General features: G+C 44.9%; 1 protein-coding gene across 3 annotated transcripts in view; it reads right to left on the minus strand.

The window, feature by feature from the left end:
* Positions 1-18,682, minus strand: part of HTR4 (5-hydroxytryptamine receptor 4) — a 130,798-nt gene that overhangs the window by 47,769 nt on the left and 64,347 nt on the right. For all 3 annotated transcript variants that reach the window (XR_009743974.1, XM_061456606.1, XM_061456608.1), the window contains exons 5-6: positions 6,238-6,391; positions 4,348-4,916 (exon numbers count right to left, since the gene is read on the minus strand). Coding sequence is in view for 2 of the 3 variants with exons in the window: in XM_061456606.1 (XP_061312590.1) it covers positions 4,348-4,916; positions 6,238-6,391 (723 nt within the window). In the remaining variant the exon portion in view is untranslated. The remainder of the gene's footprint in view (positions 1-4,347; positions 4,917-6,237; positions 6,392-18,682) is intronic.

Here is an 18,682-nt window from a genome sequence, read left to right on the forward strand (position 1 = left end):
ATGAAGACAATGAACTTCCAGCCCCCAACGTGCAGCTGCTTTTTTTCTTTCACTTTGTTCCTCTTGGCTCTTCTAAAAGGCAAATCAGGATGTGTTTTACTTTGGAGAAATAAAACTGGCATCGGCTTTGTCTGAGACGACCTGTCTCTGATGGAAAATGAGTAAATAAACCACTCACTGTATCATTCCCTGAAGATACCAATACATTGTACTGTGCTGAACTGTGCGCTTCTGAGAGGAAATGGGGAATGCACCAAAGTGAACTCTGAGACTTAAACATTCCAGAGTTTGCCTACTCCAATCCTTGCTCAAATATGTGTTACTCAAATTCATCTTTGCTGTGGCAAAATTCAGATCTTGTTTTTTCCAAGAATTCAAGCAATGCTGATCTGAGTTCCCATCCACCTGTGCAAAATGAGAGTTTGATGATTCATGAAGGCATGAGTTTGTTGTTTTGTGTTGCATAAATATCTCTGTGCGACAAAAGATATGCAAGCAATATGGTTAAAGGGGAAGACAGAACTGTTCAGATGATTATGGCATTTTGTTTTCACTCTCATGGTGCACAGAACTGAGCAAATGTTACAGCCATCCAGAAACCCATCTCTATTGCAATTAATAATTGTACTAATTTTTGCCATACGTTAGTTGAGTGCTCATTGCAAATTCTCCTATCCCCTCATTATTCAGAATGATTCCCCAGTCCTCTCAATGAATGATATTCCAAACCACAGGTTATTAGAGCTATGAATTGCAAATATTTATAATGAATTACACAACTTGTGCTGCAGCCAGAGAAACAAAACTTTGTATATGACATGTGAGCTGCAATCTCAACCATTGAAAAATGAATAGCGTGTGAATTTCAGATTGTAGCCACACCTGCAAATTTCAATTCACCATTTGCCTGTGTCCTGACTGAATTTTGCAGTTGATGGTACACATCAGGATTGAAATAGGTGAATATTCAGGGGTAAGAAAAGGGGTTCTGGCAATTCCTATGCTTGCAGAAAGCAAAATTGGAAAACAGCAAACCTAAATTTTCTCTCAAGCTGAATACTGAATTCTAATACTCTTTCCCATCATACACACAGATTCAACTCTGACCAAATCCTATCTCCCAGCTGCTTGTGACATCTTCAGAACACACTTTGTGTCACGTCTTACTATGCCCAACAAATGGGTGTCTCTCACACCAGCTGGTGGAAAGTTCGAGAACTAAATGGTGACAGAAAATCCTTTCCCCATCTTCCTGTTCATAACTTAAAGTGAGGCGGTTGCCAGGGAAATAAGAAAGTTATGATCACTCTCATATCATAGTTGAGCCACTGTGCAGTCACCTCCCTTGCACCATCATCACTGCAGTTGGGTCTGGCCCAAGGAGTGCTGTACAAAGTCTCTCCCTGCTGGGCCACCCAGAGCACCACAGTCTTTATAGATCACTTGAAAAATAAGTTATAAAAGAAAGAAGGAATGAGAACTGCTTCCCAAGTGGTTTCAGTCTGGGTGTGGTGAGAGCATCTGCCTCTTCTTGCTGACGTGTTTTATTGCACTCTGCTGCTCCTTCTTTTTTTCCCATTCCTAATATAAATGTGAAAAATCCCAAAATTGTAATGTCATAACATTGTGACACTAAAATTATCAGAAGAAGAATAGAAGAATTGCTGTCCCTTCCCTAGAAGGCACTCTCACAAGGGGTGCCTCCAAGAGCAAGAGCCTGAGTTTTAACAGTGACAAGCATATTCTTGCACTTGGAAATGCACCGGTGAGTTGATTGTGAGCAAGGACAGAATGGTTTGGACAGATAGGATGGAAGGAAAGTTCAGATCTTCTCATGACTGGAAGTGGAAAAAAACCCCCAATCTGCCTACTCCTGACTCCCTCTGAGGCTAAATGACCCATGTCAACTTACTACAAAATACTAATCTCTGCAGGTTTTGGGGAAGGAACCCAGCACAAGGTCTTTCCTGCTCTTCACTGTTCCCCCCCTCCAGGATACAAAAACCAGCTGTAAAATCCCACTCCCCATTTGCAGTTCTTGGTCAGGAAGAAACAGCTTTGAGGTTGGAAAAGAAGTGTGTGAGCCAGGCACTGCCCCTGTGCAGCTTCTCAGTTGGGCTGGTATGAAGTCAGCCCATACAGGAAGGCTTCACTATTCCATTTACTGGACACAAATCCCTTATATATCCAAACTAGTAAAGAAATATACATTACATCTTCAGAGAACCCACCTCACCAAATTTCTCCTCTATCCATGTTGAGTCCAACCTTCTCTGCATTTAAGAGAGAAGCACTGAAGACACGAAAATTCCTCAAGTAAGATTAACTGTCCAAAAACTACAGTTCGTTGGTTTGTTTTAATCCCCACACCTCTGTCAGCATCGGTGCTTAATCTGCACCAGGCAAAGAAGTCACACTTTTCTCATCCATTACAAAGCTGAAGATAACAGAAAATAATTGCTCTCTGAAGTGCTGATGCACAGAGCCGAATCCCTCCAGGGATTCAGGGAGGGAGGAGAGGATGTGGCAGCAGGAAGCAAGTGCCTTCTGCAGAGGTGGAGCAACACAGAAAGGCAGAAGGTAATCTGATTTGTGCGTGTAGTATGTTGAAGAGAAGCAACACGCTTTTAGCCATTAAAGTACTCACAAAAAGCTAGAAGTGGACAAGATGCCCTGCACAGGTTTGCTTCTTGCACATACAATGGTTGTCACATCTAGATTGACAGGATTGTTATACATTTCCATGGAAAGGTCCTATGTGGGACCAGAGTGGTACAAGTGGGAGCGAGAAGCTAGAATGAGGAATGCCTGATCTCAGCTCCATGGTGGAATCCACCATTTACTGCAGCTTGTCAGAGTCTCCCCAGCTGGCCTGAGTGGCCAAGACCCATGCAGGGATGTGTTTCCAGCATTCATCCCTACGGCTCCCCAGCCAGAGGTACTGGCTGGCTCACTGCGGGATGGAGAGCTGAGTCCAACAAGGGCTGCTCCCAATCCTCCTAACCACAGCAGAGGAGCATCAGCTTTGTCCCTGCGAGCACAGCTCTGACAGAACACAGGCTGAGCACGGCACAGTGCCAGGCATCCATCACAGACAGCTCTAGGACCATGGCCCCCAAACAGTTTTTAATCAGAAGATAAATATGTTGCAGTGTCCTTCATGAGTTAGAAAGCTTGAGAGGTCTGTCTCAAGGCTGTGACAAGTCCTGCTCCATCTCCCATCCACTAAACAGCTCAGACTCTTTCCAAAGCCAGCAATCACTGCAGAAGGGAGCTTAGGGCAAACCTGCAGATGAGGCTCAGCTGGGAAGTGCTCAGTGTCTGATTTAGTCACTGGGCAGATTCAGCTCCGAGCACAGAGTTACCAAATCCTTTATCTGCATGTGAAGAGCCAAGAATCCATCTAACAAAAGAACCAAACCTCCTCTAGAAAGCTGCATAGAAACACCTCTAGTTTTATCCAGAGTCTGCAGTTTGTTCTGATATTACGGGAGATAATTGTTCTTCCCTCCCTTCCTCCTGTGCTCTGCCTCCCACCTCTCCACTTGATGAGGAGAAGACAGCTGAGGGTGTCTCACACCGCAGAGGCCTCCAAATCCCTCTCTACCCCCACAGTGCAGAGTCCACACCCTCTCCTCTTGCAATGAACACATTGTGGTACTCAGTGAATGGTGTGGGGCTCAAATTCACTGGGACCCAAACTGTCAACACCAGGCTGTCACCCATGCAAGACACGCTCAGCTCCTGGGGCTCCCACAGTGTTTGGGAGTTTGACTGTGTTAGAGTGCAAGGCAGACACCCTGGGAATTGCTGAGCTGCTCAAACAAAATGGCAAGCCCCCCTCCTCCCAGAGATCCACTGACGTGTCCCGGGATCACAGTGTTTGGGGAAGTTCATCCTTTGCCTTTCATTAGTTCAGAAGCTGCAGCAGTGGCTGGTGGGCCATCAAAGGCAGAGTCTGAGAAGGGGCAATGGGAGGTGTCATGATCTCTTTCCTAGAGAAGACAGAGCAGGCAGCATCCCCCAGGTGCTCCCCATGGGGTCAAGTTGTTCCCCCCAGACCAGACAAGCAGGGCTTGCCAAAATGCATGCACAGCTTCTGTATTCTGTTCTTCCCTGAACACACCTCTGGAGAAAGTGTGCATGCCAACACATATCTGTCATCTACAAAGCTAGGTTGTCTGAGCACCCTAAGGATTTCTGGCTGCTTCTCTTCACCCTTCCTTTTTAAACATTTAATCAATCAGATATTTCAAATGCAAAGTGAAACCAACCCTCTACAAAAACTCTAGAGAAGTACTCTTTCTTGTGTCTACAGGCGTTTTGCAGCATCGGAGAAACACTCACCTTAGTACATGAGTCGATCCATTTATTGTGGTGGTGGAACACGGGACTGTCTGCCCCAAGATGGAAGGCCTTCGGTATCGCTCATCACCACAGCACAGGATGATGAGGAAGGCACGTCTGAAAGACTTGTTCAGGAAGGCGTAGAGGAAAGGGTTCAACCCTGAATTGATGTAGCCCAGCCACAGGAAAGCCGTCCACAGCTTCCCTGGCACGGTGTAGTTTATGAAAGGGTCCACTATGTTTGTGACAAAGAAGGGGGCCCAGCACAGGCAGAAGCACCCCATGATGATGCACAGGGTCTTGGCAGCTTTGGTCTCAGTCTTCATGCGGTGCGTGCTGTGCTGGTCCGGGTGGTGCTGCCGGCCGTCGGTGGGGGCCCCTGCGCGCTGCAGCACCCTGATCTGCCGGGCGTGCTCCCTGGCTGTGATGTAGATGCGGTAGTAAGCCAGCACCATCAGGAGGAAGGGAATGTAGAAGGCCACCACGGAGCAGGTAATGGCGTATGGCTTGTTGACCATGAATATGCAGTAGGTGGAGTTGGAAGCCTTGTTGAACTGCCTTTGCTGAACCTGGGACAGGGGCAGGAAGGACAAGGACAAAGAACAGGGAAAGAAGTTCAGCTCTTCTCTGATACCAGCAGCCTGTTTCTTAGGAGTCCTCATCACCACTTTCTGACACTATGTACTCCCTTGGCTCTCCTATCCACAGTACCTGCCTTACCCACTGCTGCCTCTCCTGCCTGTGCCCACACTGTGGGCTCCGTGGTACTGCAGGCCCTCGGGTCTTCTGGACCATCCCATGTTGCAGCTCCAGCGTTGCAGAGCATGCCTCAACCTGGCCAGTGAAAATAAGTGTAACTCCCCAGTTCAGACACAGCAAAGGGGAGCAACTCCACTCTCTGCCATGCTTTTCTGCAGTGCTCACTGCTCTGTTCAGGGTGTGCTTTTACACCACAGATGCACAAGTTCCACACAGCCGAGTCCCACAGGTGGTATTAGGAAAGGACCAAATGGACAGGAAAGGGACCAGGCTGCAGCAACTGGAGGGCAGCTGCGGGCTGGGGGTGACACGGACTTTCCAGGAACACGGCTGGTGGCAGCAGTCTGCAGATTGCGTCCATCGTCTGAGATCTCCTCATTAACTTGCTGCAAGCATGCATGTCCTGAAGGTGATTGGCTAGAAGCAGTTTTGGCTTTATCACACTGTCTAGAGGCTGGGCAGCTTGCACCTGTTATTCTCCATGAGCCAAAAAGTATTCACAGCTCCTTGGCTAAGACTTGGCATAGAGGATGCCACATCTCTTTGAGCAAGCTCTTCTAAACAAAGTGTTTTCACAGTTTGCCATTTTTAATTCCTGCATCTTTACACTAGAAGGAGAGAGCATTTGCAGCTCTTAACTCCTTCCCCTGTAGATGGGATCCTGCAAGTGAAGCCAGACTGCAGCAAGGAAAACTGACTCCTGCTGAAATGACTTGCACAGGGGAACTTCACCTTCTCCCCTCCTTCTAGGCTCACAACAGGACAAGGATATTGATAGAATTGGCCCAAAATGCTGTCCCTTCTGGGGAAGTTCGGGTTTCATGGCTCTCCAAATATCACTAGCATGGCAAGAAGGTCAAGGGGAACTAAGAACTCCTGAGGTACCCATTAGGAGCCAGCTGGGGCTTGGCATGTTTTCACAGGACTACTCACTGAACTCACTAGTAGATGTAAAATCCAATCCCAGGGCCACCACTGTCTTTGTATCAATGTTTCCAGGACAGAGTCATTTCAAACCCCCTTAAAAAACCCCTCTGTTCCCTTCTTTTCTCCAAATACATCTTTTTAAAGAAGAATATACAGCACCAAATATATTTGATATCAGGTTGGTGTTCCCCCTTAGCTACTCACCAGATCAATGATGCCAATACTATTCCAGCCTTGCATGATAGGGAGGAAAGAAATAAATGTTGGGATTACCCAGCACCCTCCAAGCATTACAGCAATGCGCAACGGAGTCATCTTGTTCCTGTAAACCAGAGGCTGGCAGCAGATAGCATAGTACCTGCAAGGAGAACAGTGAGAACAGCAGTCATCAAAGGAGACATCCATGTCTTCTAAAAATAAAGCTGTAAAGCATTTTCTGCAGGTTGTTTCTCCTGCCTTTCAAAATAGAGAAAAAATGAGCCTGTAGCCGGTTTCCATTGACTGCCTCTTACACAAAGAGCTCAGCATATTTTCACAGCAGGAATAAATAAGGTTTCAGAGTGCCTTAAAAGGGAAAGCTAGTATTTTCTGGTTTCCAGTTAGTGAAAATGAGGCACAGATCAATGCTGTGGTTTGTCTGAGGTCACGGAGCAAGGGAGTGACTTCATATTCCTCTCTCCTCTTCCTCTGCAGTTAGTCACAAAGCTGTCTGCACCCTCCTTACTGTGATGAATGAGAACACCTTCCTCCCATTTAGCCATAACTGAGTAAATGTTGGGGTTTTCCTAACTGCAATGGACATTTATTTTGACAAGACTGCAAAAGCTGTTATTGCAAATTAGAAAAGTGTTTCAAAGCTGTGAAAATGTCAGTGAAATAAAGTGTGTTTTTCCATAGCCAAGTTCCCTTTCTACCTCCCAGAAATCTGCCTCTTGTCTGGCTGAACTTTAACCTTCTGCCACAAGGACAGGGCAAATGGGGCTTCTAGTCTTTTCACTGTCAAGGGGACATGCCCTGCACACTCTTTTCTCCTCCTGAAACATCCGTAATATTCATAGTACAACAGGTCCCTTCTCTCAATATAACAACTAGCCATGAACTAAAAATGCCTTAACAAAGAGATAATAAATCAGCTCTTCTGTTTGCCTGGTCCCTGGGCTACCCACTTGCTAGCAGATTTCTACATCAGGAAGGCGTATCAAACCTAAAACTGGAAATCTAATTGCTCTGAAATTAGATGATGCCCATAAGCCTGGCAGATGAGCAACCGTATCGTCCTATTGCAGCTTGTCGATGGTCCTGACCTGACAGTCTGTCTCAGGTTCCCAATGAAATATTTTTGATCTTCAGATTTTGGGATTTCAGCAGGCTCTGTAGAAACAGGGCAGCACTGATGTGCCCAGAGCTGTGACAGCGAACTGGGGTCCAGAGACACATGAAGTGCCCATAAATTCTCAGGTCTTCTAAATAACTAAACACGTCTTCTAAATAACTAAACATATCATTCAGCTATGTGCCTGATGAATACATTTTCTTAGTGAATGAGTAACGATTATCTGGTAGATGTAGCTTCCAGGTTTGGCAAGCACAGAAGTTATGCAACATGGGGCCCCGTAGGATATGAGCACTGCATTGAAGATGGAGCCACATTTTCAGTGACTATAAAGGGAATGAATTATCTGTCAGAGATGTTTCTGAGTCAAGCCTCAACATCAAGGTACAATGTGTATGTAGAGAGAGCCTCACTGCTGTTTTATGAGGTCAGCAGAATCATGAATTAGAGACATAAAATTAGGAAACACACACTAAAGCTGGACCACTAGCCTGAGGAGGTGCCCATGAGGATTCCTAAGTGCCAGCAGTACATTAAAGTATGACATATGTGAAAACAGACATATACACAGTTTATGTGCATGTATTGGAGAGATGACCTTGAAGCCCTTAATTTGTTTCATCAAGATTTGAGTGAGAACAAGAAGTTTTGTGCTAAACAGGCATAACAATATATGAATTTTCAAAATTTTCAAGACTTTTTTTTTTGTCATGTGGAATCAACTGAATTACTTTATTTTGATAAAATCAGTTGATATATTCCAGACAAAGGGCTGAAATAATATCAAAGTGTCAAAAGAAAAGGTTTTTTTAAAGTCTCTCTGAAGTAAGATTCAAAATGTCACAGGGGAAAAATGTTGAAAGAAGCGTTCAACTATTTCAATTTCATCATTTCTACATTCCCATCTGGTTTTGTGTGTGCATGAAAATCAGGCTGCTCCTCTGAAAAGTTTCACCTCCAAAGAAATATTGCATTTGACAGTAACTGTTATTTTAGAGCATTGGGTGAAACGTTCCTCTTGTAGCTCACACGATCAGCCATGGCAGTCAGTGGGTCTGATTCCTGTCCCCACTACCACGGCCCTCACATTCCTTCCACCAGGGAAGAGGAGGAGCTGAATAATTTACAGGAGCAGGATTTACTTAGTTTTGGAGCTTGCCTTCATTGGATCTGAGTGGAGAAAGCGATGCTATCCAGCCTCAAATGTATGCAAAATTCGACTGGGTAAGGCCCTGAGTGACCCAATTAAAGGAAAATAGATTTAAGTTTGGCTGTTTTGAGAGGAAGGATGGACCAGAGACCTCCAAAGGCCTTTCCAACCTGCATTTTTCTCAGTCTATCAGACAATGAAGACCGTCATGGTCAGATTTCAGTATCTTAATGATTTCAGAGGATAGAATAAATATTTCCTTTGTTGCTAGGATAATTACCCTCTTCATGACAGCCACAATGTGTTTGAATAACCTCGTCCTGTGTTGCTAGAGCTTATTGGATTTGAATTTCCCCCTGCTCTCCAGATTTCCTTTCCCCAGGAAATAAACTGACCTTTGAATTCAAACAGGTATTTTCGGTAATGATTTTGAGCGCTTATTAGGACAGATGGTGCTTCTCTTGGCATTACGTGCAACTGCTCTTCTGACTCTAAACACACTGGAGATAAAGCTGGCATCATTAATTGTTTACTGTCAGAGAGATACCTAATGCAAAGTGCTACTCAGTGCTGGACATCAAAGGAGTCCTGTAACGTGCCTGATGGCAAGTTCCTCAAGTCCCAAGACACTACATTTATTTGCAGGAGGAGGAAAAGAAGAAATTCAATGAATAAATGGGAAAGAACAGCCAAGACACCAGCTACCATTTCAAAACTTGAACAAGCAAGCAGAACAGGAAAACCACAATGCATTGCTAATTAACTACAGCAGGAAAACTATTCTTCCAAGCAGTTTGAGCTATTACATTTCTATAACTCTATCTCTGCTGCAGCTGACAGCATTACACTGACTTGTACATGCTATTAAAGGCCATTAGAGTAAAAATTATGCCTGTAAAAATGACATCTTAAGCTCTCATATTTCTTCCCTCCCAGTGATTCAGCAGCAATTTTCCTCCACTTACATGTCAAAAGATTAGATAGATAGATATTTTGCTAACTGCTGCTACCATGAGTTCCCTTGTGTTCAGAAGTCGAGCTGGGTTCCTGCTGCCCTGCACTGTTATGGGTAACAAGGCTCCACAATCGGCGTGTGGGTGACAATTTTGCTGAGGGAGGCAGGGAAGCACACCATCCACTTTTCCATAGCTCAGCAGGATTTCCGTTCAATGGCCCCAGGAATCAGAGGACAGAAATCTGTGTATGCTAACTGAAATCACTGAAGTCACACCAATTTTTGCAGTAGCTGGTGATTTGATATACATGATGGTTTGGGCATTTAAGCAGCTGTTTATTCACTGAGAGAAAAGTAATCATGTCTCTATGATTATCAGTAGTTTTAGTCAAAAGCTGAAATAAAGACATTTCTTTATTCTACATTTCTGCTTTCTTTTAAGCTAAAGCTGTTTTCCTGTGCTCATAAAGACTATTATGTACTGGTATGACAGTGTGATGGATGAATACAAGGTGTAATATACACACATGATTAATATGATGTCCAAGTTTAATTAAATATTAGTTCTTACTATTATCAGTCAAGACTGTGTTTCTGCAGTTCCCTGAAAATGTTAACTTCCCTGTTTCTTACAGCAGAGCAGATAAGGCAAAACATATCCTCTCCTCCACCTCTGTTGTGACATTCCTTGCTGAAGGGGAAATACAAAGAATCTCTTCCTGGAGCTGTAGAACTTCCAAGTAGCTCCATAAAGCAAAGGTTATTAAAATACTTTTACTTCCCCATATCAGACATTTACCACCTGAATGACTCAAACGCTAACGTTTTACAGATGGCTCAAAAGAAGAAATCTATCACTCCTATGGCCTTACTTAGGGCCTTTATAGCTGCTGCAGGTATGTCTGGCTACTGAGGATTTGTGACCTGCCGACTGTCACCTTGGCTTTATGCAACAGTGCAGTGGCCAGATTCTGTCTCAAGGAACAGGAATGTGATGTTCCCTGGTCATCCAGTGGAATTTCCAGTGATATGGGAGACCGATTAGTGCCAAATGGATCAATTTGTAACAGTGGACCTGTCATGTTATAAGCACTCTCCCAGCATCTCCAGGGGGATGCCAGTGCACCTCTATTACATTCATAAAAGCTATAAGAAATGCTCAGGCTTCAGTGACCAGTGCCCCAGTCTGTGGGGCAACTTCCTCCTTGTTCCTACTCACATCATCAGCTGGAGCTGCCACAGCCATTCAAACACAAAATATCCATGAGCTGTAAGAGCAAAATATCTTATCCTTTCCCACCAGGACTGGCACTTTGCCTGCCGGCGAGCTCCTCTTTACAGTCAGTGCTAAACATAAAACCAGAAAGCAGATAGAAATTCCTGATGAACTGTACATCAGCAACACATTTGTACCTAACAGCCTTCAGCACTTTGGGTAGAGAAGGCATAATATCATATTCCTCTGCAGCAAGATCATGGACAGCTTGCCTAATGTTAAACTTGCATATATGTGAAAACAGGAGATGGCAGATAAGAGGAAAGCTGTGAAGCCAAAGAGAAAATAGACAGAAAATGAACTTCAGCTGTGTTCTTGCCTTGTACAACTGAATGCTGAGTCTGCTGTGTTGGTCCAAGGCTTTTGCAGAAATGTAAGTGTTGTAAACCATGGGTGTTGTTGCCATTTTGCCTGTATGAAAAAATCCCACACCTACATGCATACGCATAGCCTGCATGCTTCTTGTATCACAGCCTGCCTCTCCTCCAGGAAAAATAAGTCTTGAAAAGCACGTTAACGTTTAAGCAATGCCACCTGTAGTTATTACAAGTTTATAGGTTCCAGGTTCTTGTAGACAAGAAAGTCTAAGACTGAGAAACAGCACTGCATTTCAACACACTGGTGGCCTAGATCTGACACCAGCATATTCTAGCTGTGGCTCATGGCAAGGACAGCTCTTTGTGGTAGTGACTGTCTGCATGTTTATCAAGCACCAACACCATGAGATTCCGTTTGCGACTATTATCTGTGGTCAAGACTGAAATCAAAGATCCAATAATCTAGATAACTAGCCAGTACAATAACATTAACATACTCCAGTTTCTGCCATTAAAGAGAAGCAAGTAATGATACAACAGCTAGCACATCTGGCCATCCATCAGCCTGGACATCCAAGTGCCTCCTCGAGCAAGTGGCAGCAGAAAAGCTGCCCTGGGCACACCTCTAGAAAGAAGTAGTGGAGTCCCCAGCTTCTCCCTCAGGATCAGTGATGCTCTAACCACACCACTGTTCTTTCCTTGCCTTCTGGCATTACAGAAATGTACTTAGCTGTATAATTCCTTGCCATTGGAGAAAAATTAAAACATCTCCCTGGTTTGCAATACAACTTTGAGCTATGAGCATGTAGACAGTACACTACAAGAAGCTCCTTAGAGAGCACAGACAGACAAATACACACCCACCTTTACTAAACAGACTGGTTCCGTGGGTGGCCCACATTTAAAACCATTTGGTGTCGTGTGCATGTGTACAATTATATATATACTATATGCTTTGTCATCACTGGGGCCAAAATCAGACAAGGGAAATTCACCGAACACTCAAATTTTTTACCCCCCTTAAATAATTTATAAAAAATAGGGAAAAACTGTGGGTGCTACTAGTTCTATCCCAAAGTCAGGGTGCAACAATCATGGCCATACAGGATCTGTGCCAACCATGCCTTAAACAACAAAGTGGAAATTTGTCTGTGATCTCCTAAGGAAAGAGAGGCCAAAGAAGCAGAAGCGGCAGACAGACAGGCTCCAGCAGCTGCCAACACAGGGGACCCTGCTCTTAACCCATCAGCCAGGAGGAGGCTGAACCTGGCAGAGGGGCTCCAGGGGCTACCCCCAGGCAGACAGCTCAGATGCTGAGGATGCTGAACCACACTGATAGAAAACTCCTGCAGCAGAGACATTCGTTTCAGAAGAGAGACACTCCTCCTCATGGCACACAGTATATATATGGAGTGTGCTAGGCTGGAAAATCCCCTTTGTCTTTTCGGAGCTCTACTCTGAAGCACTCAAAAACCCAAATCTGAGCATGGTTCTGCACGCTCTTCCTCTCCCTCAGTGAATCCAGACTGGGCCAGAATCTTCAGCTGAGCCCTGACCAAGGGATGAAGGCTAAGGAGCTAGGATCTCAATTCATTATGTCTGTGTGAAACTAAAACAGCGCTACTGGTTTTTCTGATATTTCAGTGAAGCCAGATTCTGGCCTCTGTATAACCACATTGTTACATTTTTTTGGAGGGAACACCTCTTTCTCTTCTTTTTCCCACTGAGCAAATAAACTATGGTCTCTGCCTGCGCCAAATAAAACAAAGTTGTGCATCGCTGGTCCAGAAACAAAATAGTCCTAAAACGATTATATGCAACAAAATTAAATTCTTATTAGAAAAACAATGGCCTGCTGGTGTTGAGATAATTACACTGAGAAAAACGCTAAAGAGAACAGTTAATTGGGACCGGATAAATTTAGCTAGTAATACAAACAAACGTATATTGCCAAACGCAGATAGAGGTCTCCCTCATGGTCCTCGTGTGGGTCGCTGTGTGTTGAGGGTTACTGGCAGCAACGGTGGCAAAATACATTACCATATTTCTCGAGGGTTTGTAAAGATCAGTAAAGGACAGTGCATCCCTAAGGGTGTCCCATGGCCATCTGCTCCGTTATTTTTCTTAATGCTCTCGGACCTGAATCCTGCAAATCCCGTGTCAGTTTTCTCGCCAGGCTGAGTGCCGACACGAATAACTCTGCAGTTACGTGTTGCATCTCATAGACCTCATGGACTGGCTGCATTTGCCCTTCCTCAGCCCCTTCCCATGCAGCCTCTCTGTTCCCCCACTTAAGCATCCGAGAGCTGTATGAGATCAGATGTCTTTCCAACTGAAAAGGGCACAGGGGATTTGTGGCCTGATACAAAACCACAGCTGGAATTTGTGTCATATAATCAGATTGCCAACTGTCTAATCATTACTTACCGATAGCCTAACCTGTAATTTAATAAATCTCCCCACTAATAACCTCTCCCTGGCCCTGGCCGATTGTTTTGCAGAGCACTGCTGGGCACAGCTCCTTTCTCCCCATCCTTGAGAAAGACATCATGCTTCTGACCCTGAGCTCCACTGTGGTCCAGGCATCCTCTGGCAAGCCAGTCAACCTCACCGTGCTTTGGCTGCATCGTTTCTAAGGCCATGTAGAAGAGATGAGCACGGAGAGTGATGTGATGCAGCACTGTGAGCAGGAGGCAGCAGAGTCAGCCACAACCTAAACCTCATTAGTCCTGCTACCACTCAAAGCCTGGCACTCCTCCTGCACCCTCTGCACGTGCTATCACACTGTGCTTCCTCTCACCCTGCACAGGGAGAGGGCTTCTTTTCCCCACAGACTGACACTGCAGAGCACCACAGTTTGTGAGTCTCTAAAACATCATCTCTCTCAAGGGACTGTGCTAATTTGATGTCTGAACAGTACATTAATGTTAATTAATGTTTGTAAATGGTGCAACAAGCATCTGTCACTCTGGTGCTCCAACACTCTTTGGATACATCTGCTTTGCTTTAGCCTGTATTTAGCAGTGATTATGTGGTATGTTTGAATTCCAGTAAGATCAGCATTGCATATACAAACACACAGTTTGGTCTGTTTTGCTGTGTGTTACATAGCAAATCTGCAAATGTTTCAAACATGCCAGGCAAACAATGTACCTAATGCTGAGCAGAGATGGAGACTTCACAGGCTGGGACACGAGCAGAGCTGGAGGAAGCAGAGAGAGGGTGCAAGATGCTTTGGCTACCAAAGAGCAGAGCTGCCAGATGTTCATCTAACCCCAAGCTACAGACATTTACGACCTGTGTCTCTCTTTTGCTTTGGATTGGTTTTTGTTTCTTTTGTTTTGATTTTGTTTTTCCCCAAGACTTAGAGAAGTGATTGTATTGCAAAGTGCACTGCAAATATTGGAGAAGAAAATTGCCTTTCCTGACAGGTTAACTATATTTGGAGACTGTCACAGCTTATTGGTCTGTTTATATGCAGTGCAATTATTTTTATTGCATAGGCACAAAGAATGGATACGTACGCAGAAAACGTGCAATAAATAAGTCAAGGTTAAATCTTTCATTTATATTATAATACCAAAGAGATGATGGAAAAGCACAACCCACTGACAGCAACTCAGCAAGCCCTGAGAGATCTCTGACACCTTGGAAAAACACTTTTTCAGATGAGACTGAGAGTGTCTTATAAGGGTGCTGGGGATGGAGTCTTCATTAGGCACTGTAGTGATAGGACAAGGGGTAACGGGTTAAAACTTAAACAGGGGAAGTTTAGTTTGGATACAAGGAGGAGATTCTTTACTGTAAGGGTGGTGAGGCACTGGAATGGGTTGCCCAAGGAAGCTGTGAATGCTCCATCCCTGGTGGTGTTCAAGGCCAGGTTGGACAGAGCCTTGGGTGACATGGTTTAGTGTGAGGTGTCCCTGCCTATGGTAGGGGGGCTGGAACTTGATGATCTTTATGTCCTTTCCAACCCTAACTGTTCTATGATCCTATGATTCTATAAAGCGCTGTAAAGGAAGCAGTGTTGTCAGTGCTGCTCCAACCTAGCTGCCAGGACCAGTGATGCTGTGGAGATAGAAAATACATCAAGGATGGGCTGAGTCATCCTTCCCCACACAGAAACCCAGGCATTCATCTACCTGTTCTGATCTCTTAGGGCCATTCACCTCTACCTCCTCATCTGTTCTGTCCTATGAACACTGTTTGGGAGTTAGTTCTCACTGTGGGAAAAAACAACCCTAAACCAACCAAAAATTGTCACAGAAATTCAAGTTTCTGCCAGCAACCTTTAAAGCCTAGACAAGAGGGAAAAAGAAAGACACATTGCTCTTACTCATACCAGAGTGAGTATTTGGAGCTGACCTGAAAGTTGCTAGGAGATGACTGCAGAATACCACAAAAATTAAACTGGCTGACACTCTTCCAAATCTCAGCTGTGTCTGCACAGGACAAGTGAGGGAGATGCTTTGAAAGCCTGTTGTCCAAGTCCCAAGAGGAGAATTTGATGCAGCAGCTGGAAATTAGGAGACTTTGCTAGCCTGTGACATCCTAATAGTGAACAGCACCTGCTGGGTAAGCTGCTCATATGGGCTAGAGGATGGTTACTCTGCCAAGTCATTAATCACTATTAGACTGTGCTCAGGTACCCACATTTTAACTGATAAGCACCAGGAACAGCACAACTTTGAGTTGTTTGCAAAAGGAAAAGTATTTTAAAAATGGGCAAAGTGCTCAAGAAATAGCGGGATTTAGAAAACTTTCGTACTTGTATCTATTCAAATGTGGCTGAAGTGTGGATATTTGCACTTTTCATCTCTAGGACTGACATGAAGGGATGTTGAAATTTATTCCTTGCCCTTCTCAGGATGATTGCAGACCAAAACACACCTGGAAGTGGTGCTCCCAGGACAGCCACAGCAAGAGGAAGGAAGGAGGAAGAAAATCAGGAGGAAGAAATAGGCAGAATTAAAAGGTGGGGTTTAGCCTTATTTTGGTATGGAAAATGGATCTATTATTCTGTATCCACCACTCCATCCAAGCTGTGCTGAAAAACCTCATTGTCCTGCTTGCTGAGGAGGTTTGGAACTGCAGCCAAATCCACGGCAGCAAAAGTGAATTAATCTCTGTGAAAAGGACACAAGAGGGAAGTGGGACTGTCACTGGCTACAGGTGACCTGCAGCATGACACAGCACAAGTGTAATATTCACAGTATCAGAGTATGCTAGAGATTGGAAGGGACCTCGAAAGATCATCTAGTCCAATCCCCCTGCCGGAGCAGGAACACCTAGATAATGTTACACAGGAATGTGTCCAGGCGGGTTTTGAATGTCTCCAGGGAAGGAGACTCCACAACCTCCCTGGGCAGCCTGTTCCAGTGTTCCGTCACCCTCACTGAGAAGTTTCTTCTCAAGTTTAAGTGGAACCTCTTGTGTTCCAGTTTGTACCCATTACCCCTTGTCCTATCATTGTTTGCCACTGAGTAGAGCCCGGCTCCATCCTCGTGACACTCCCCCTTTATATATTTATAGACACTTATAAGGTCACCCCTCAGTCTCCTCCAAACTATAGAGACCCAGCTCCCTCAGTCTTTCCTCATAAGGGAGATGCTCCACTCCCTTCATCACCTTCGTTGCCCTGCGCTGGACTCTCTCCAGCAGCTCCCTGTCCTTCTTGAACTGAGGGGCCCAGAACTGGACACAATACTCCAGATGCAGTCTCACCAGGGCAGAGTAGAGGGGAAGGAGGACCTCTCTCGACCTACTAACCACCCCCCTTCTAATACACCCCAGGATGCCATTGGCCTTCTTGGCCACAAGGGCACAGTGTTGGCTCATGGTCATCCTGTCGTCCACTAGGACCCCCAGGTCCCTCTCCCCTACACTGCTCTCTAACAGGTCGTTCCCCAACCTATACTGGAACCTGGGGTTGTTCCTGCCCAGATGCAGGACTCTACACTTTAGCTTGTTATATTTCATCAAGTTATTCCCTGCCCAGCTCTCCAGCCTGTCCAGGTCTCGCTGGATGGCAGCACAGCCTTCTGGCATGTCAGCCACTCCTCCCAGTTTAGTGTCATCAGCAAACTTGCTGATAGTACACTCAATTCCCTCAATGCAGCAAGGAACGAACCATGGCACATCCTTAGGGATGTGTTAAGAGCCAAAATCGAAGTGCCTACATTCTCCCTGACTTCTTCTACCCAAATGCCTCCTCTGAAAGACAGAGGAAAATACCTCATGTTTCATTTCAATTGGAAAATGGTTTATTAAACAGGCCCAGTAGGTTAAAAAATTAATGTCATTGGTCTTTGTGAATGTTTAGACCTGACAATGTTGCTAGCTAAGGGGCACTGGGTTTTGGATCTGCAGACATCAATGACTGCTGCTTGCATGGTGGAAAGCAATTGCTTTCATACAACCTGTTTTCTGATATACCTAATCAGGCTGACAGACCATGCCAGTGAGCAAGCACTGCAGAAATGTAAAATAACATATACAGTGATAATTCAGGAAGAAAGTCTTTTGAATAGGCTGTTTGGGACTTGAAAGAGCTCAGGAATTAGCATAGAAATTCCTGGTCAAGTTAGGACTCCTTTTGTGCTCAAGGATGATGTCCAGGTGGATGTTAAACTTCAGGAGGACACAAGCAGGCCACAGCTAAGTTGTATTTTGAAAATCATGTTAATTAGTCAATCAGTAAGAGGAAGAAACACAGGTTTAAGAGAGGAAGATGACTAGGGAATGACCCACCTTCATAATAGTTTCATTCACAGCAGTTCAGCAGAGCCAGTCCAGTGCTACAGGGGGCACCTTGGGCTGTCTCGAGCACCATGGTGAGGAGTCTGAACTTGACACTGGGCTCTGGGAGAACCCAGCAGCCTTAGCACTCAGTCAGATTCATACTGAAGTGTCTGATCAAATAGAAAGTGATGAAAGCCACGCAGCTGACTTGAGATTCTTCACTCTACCTGAGACAGAGAGATCTTGGGCTTTCTCTCTCAGCTGACACTCACTGTCAGCAAATAGAGACATAATTGTGCCTTCTTGTACTGGGAGAGGAAATATACCTTTTGAAATATCTAAGATGAAAACCTGGCTTTTTTCATGTGAGTGGCAAAGATGAACTCCTACAGCAAGACCGGATGGCTGGGAGAGGTATATATGCCCTGCAGAGATTAGAAGACAGAGAAAGCTTTCTATGGCAAATTCAAGTGCTTTAGAGAGAAGCAGTCCGTCTGGGGGATGCTGCTGTTAGTGCTCTGCTAATGGTATTGTGTGGTGGTCATTACTCTGACAAGCATTCAATAAAGCCATTTTGAGAAGAGAAACAAGAAAAACAATGTACCAGAGGATTACCTAAAATTTAGATCAGCTCGGCAGCTAGTCTGCAGAGGTGTCATTCTTCAGCATGAAAGCAGCAAGCAACAGATAAAGGCTGTGATAATTACCCATGCCTGCATCCAGCTACCAGCTTGGAGAACCTTTTCTCTCTCTCTGCCTGACAGCAAAGAACAGCACATGTATGGTAAACACGTGTGCAAGAGAAAGAGCATTTGTGTGTCCTGAAGTAATTCCCTGACATCTGGTGCTTTCAGGTTTGTCAGCTGTCACAGAGATT

The sequence above is a fragment of the Pezoporus flaviventris genome, unplaced genomic scaffold, assembly GCF_033815535.1.
Source record: "Pezoporus flaviventris isolate CSIRO_AGI_PZ_B2104156 unplaced genomic scaffold, CSIRO_AGI_Pfla_v1 ptg000023l, whole genome shotgun sequence".
In the NCBI taxonomy this organism is placed as follows: Eukaryota; Metazoa; Chordata; class Aves; order Psittaciformes; family Psittacidae; genus Pezoporus; species Pezoporus flaviventris.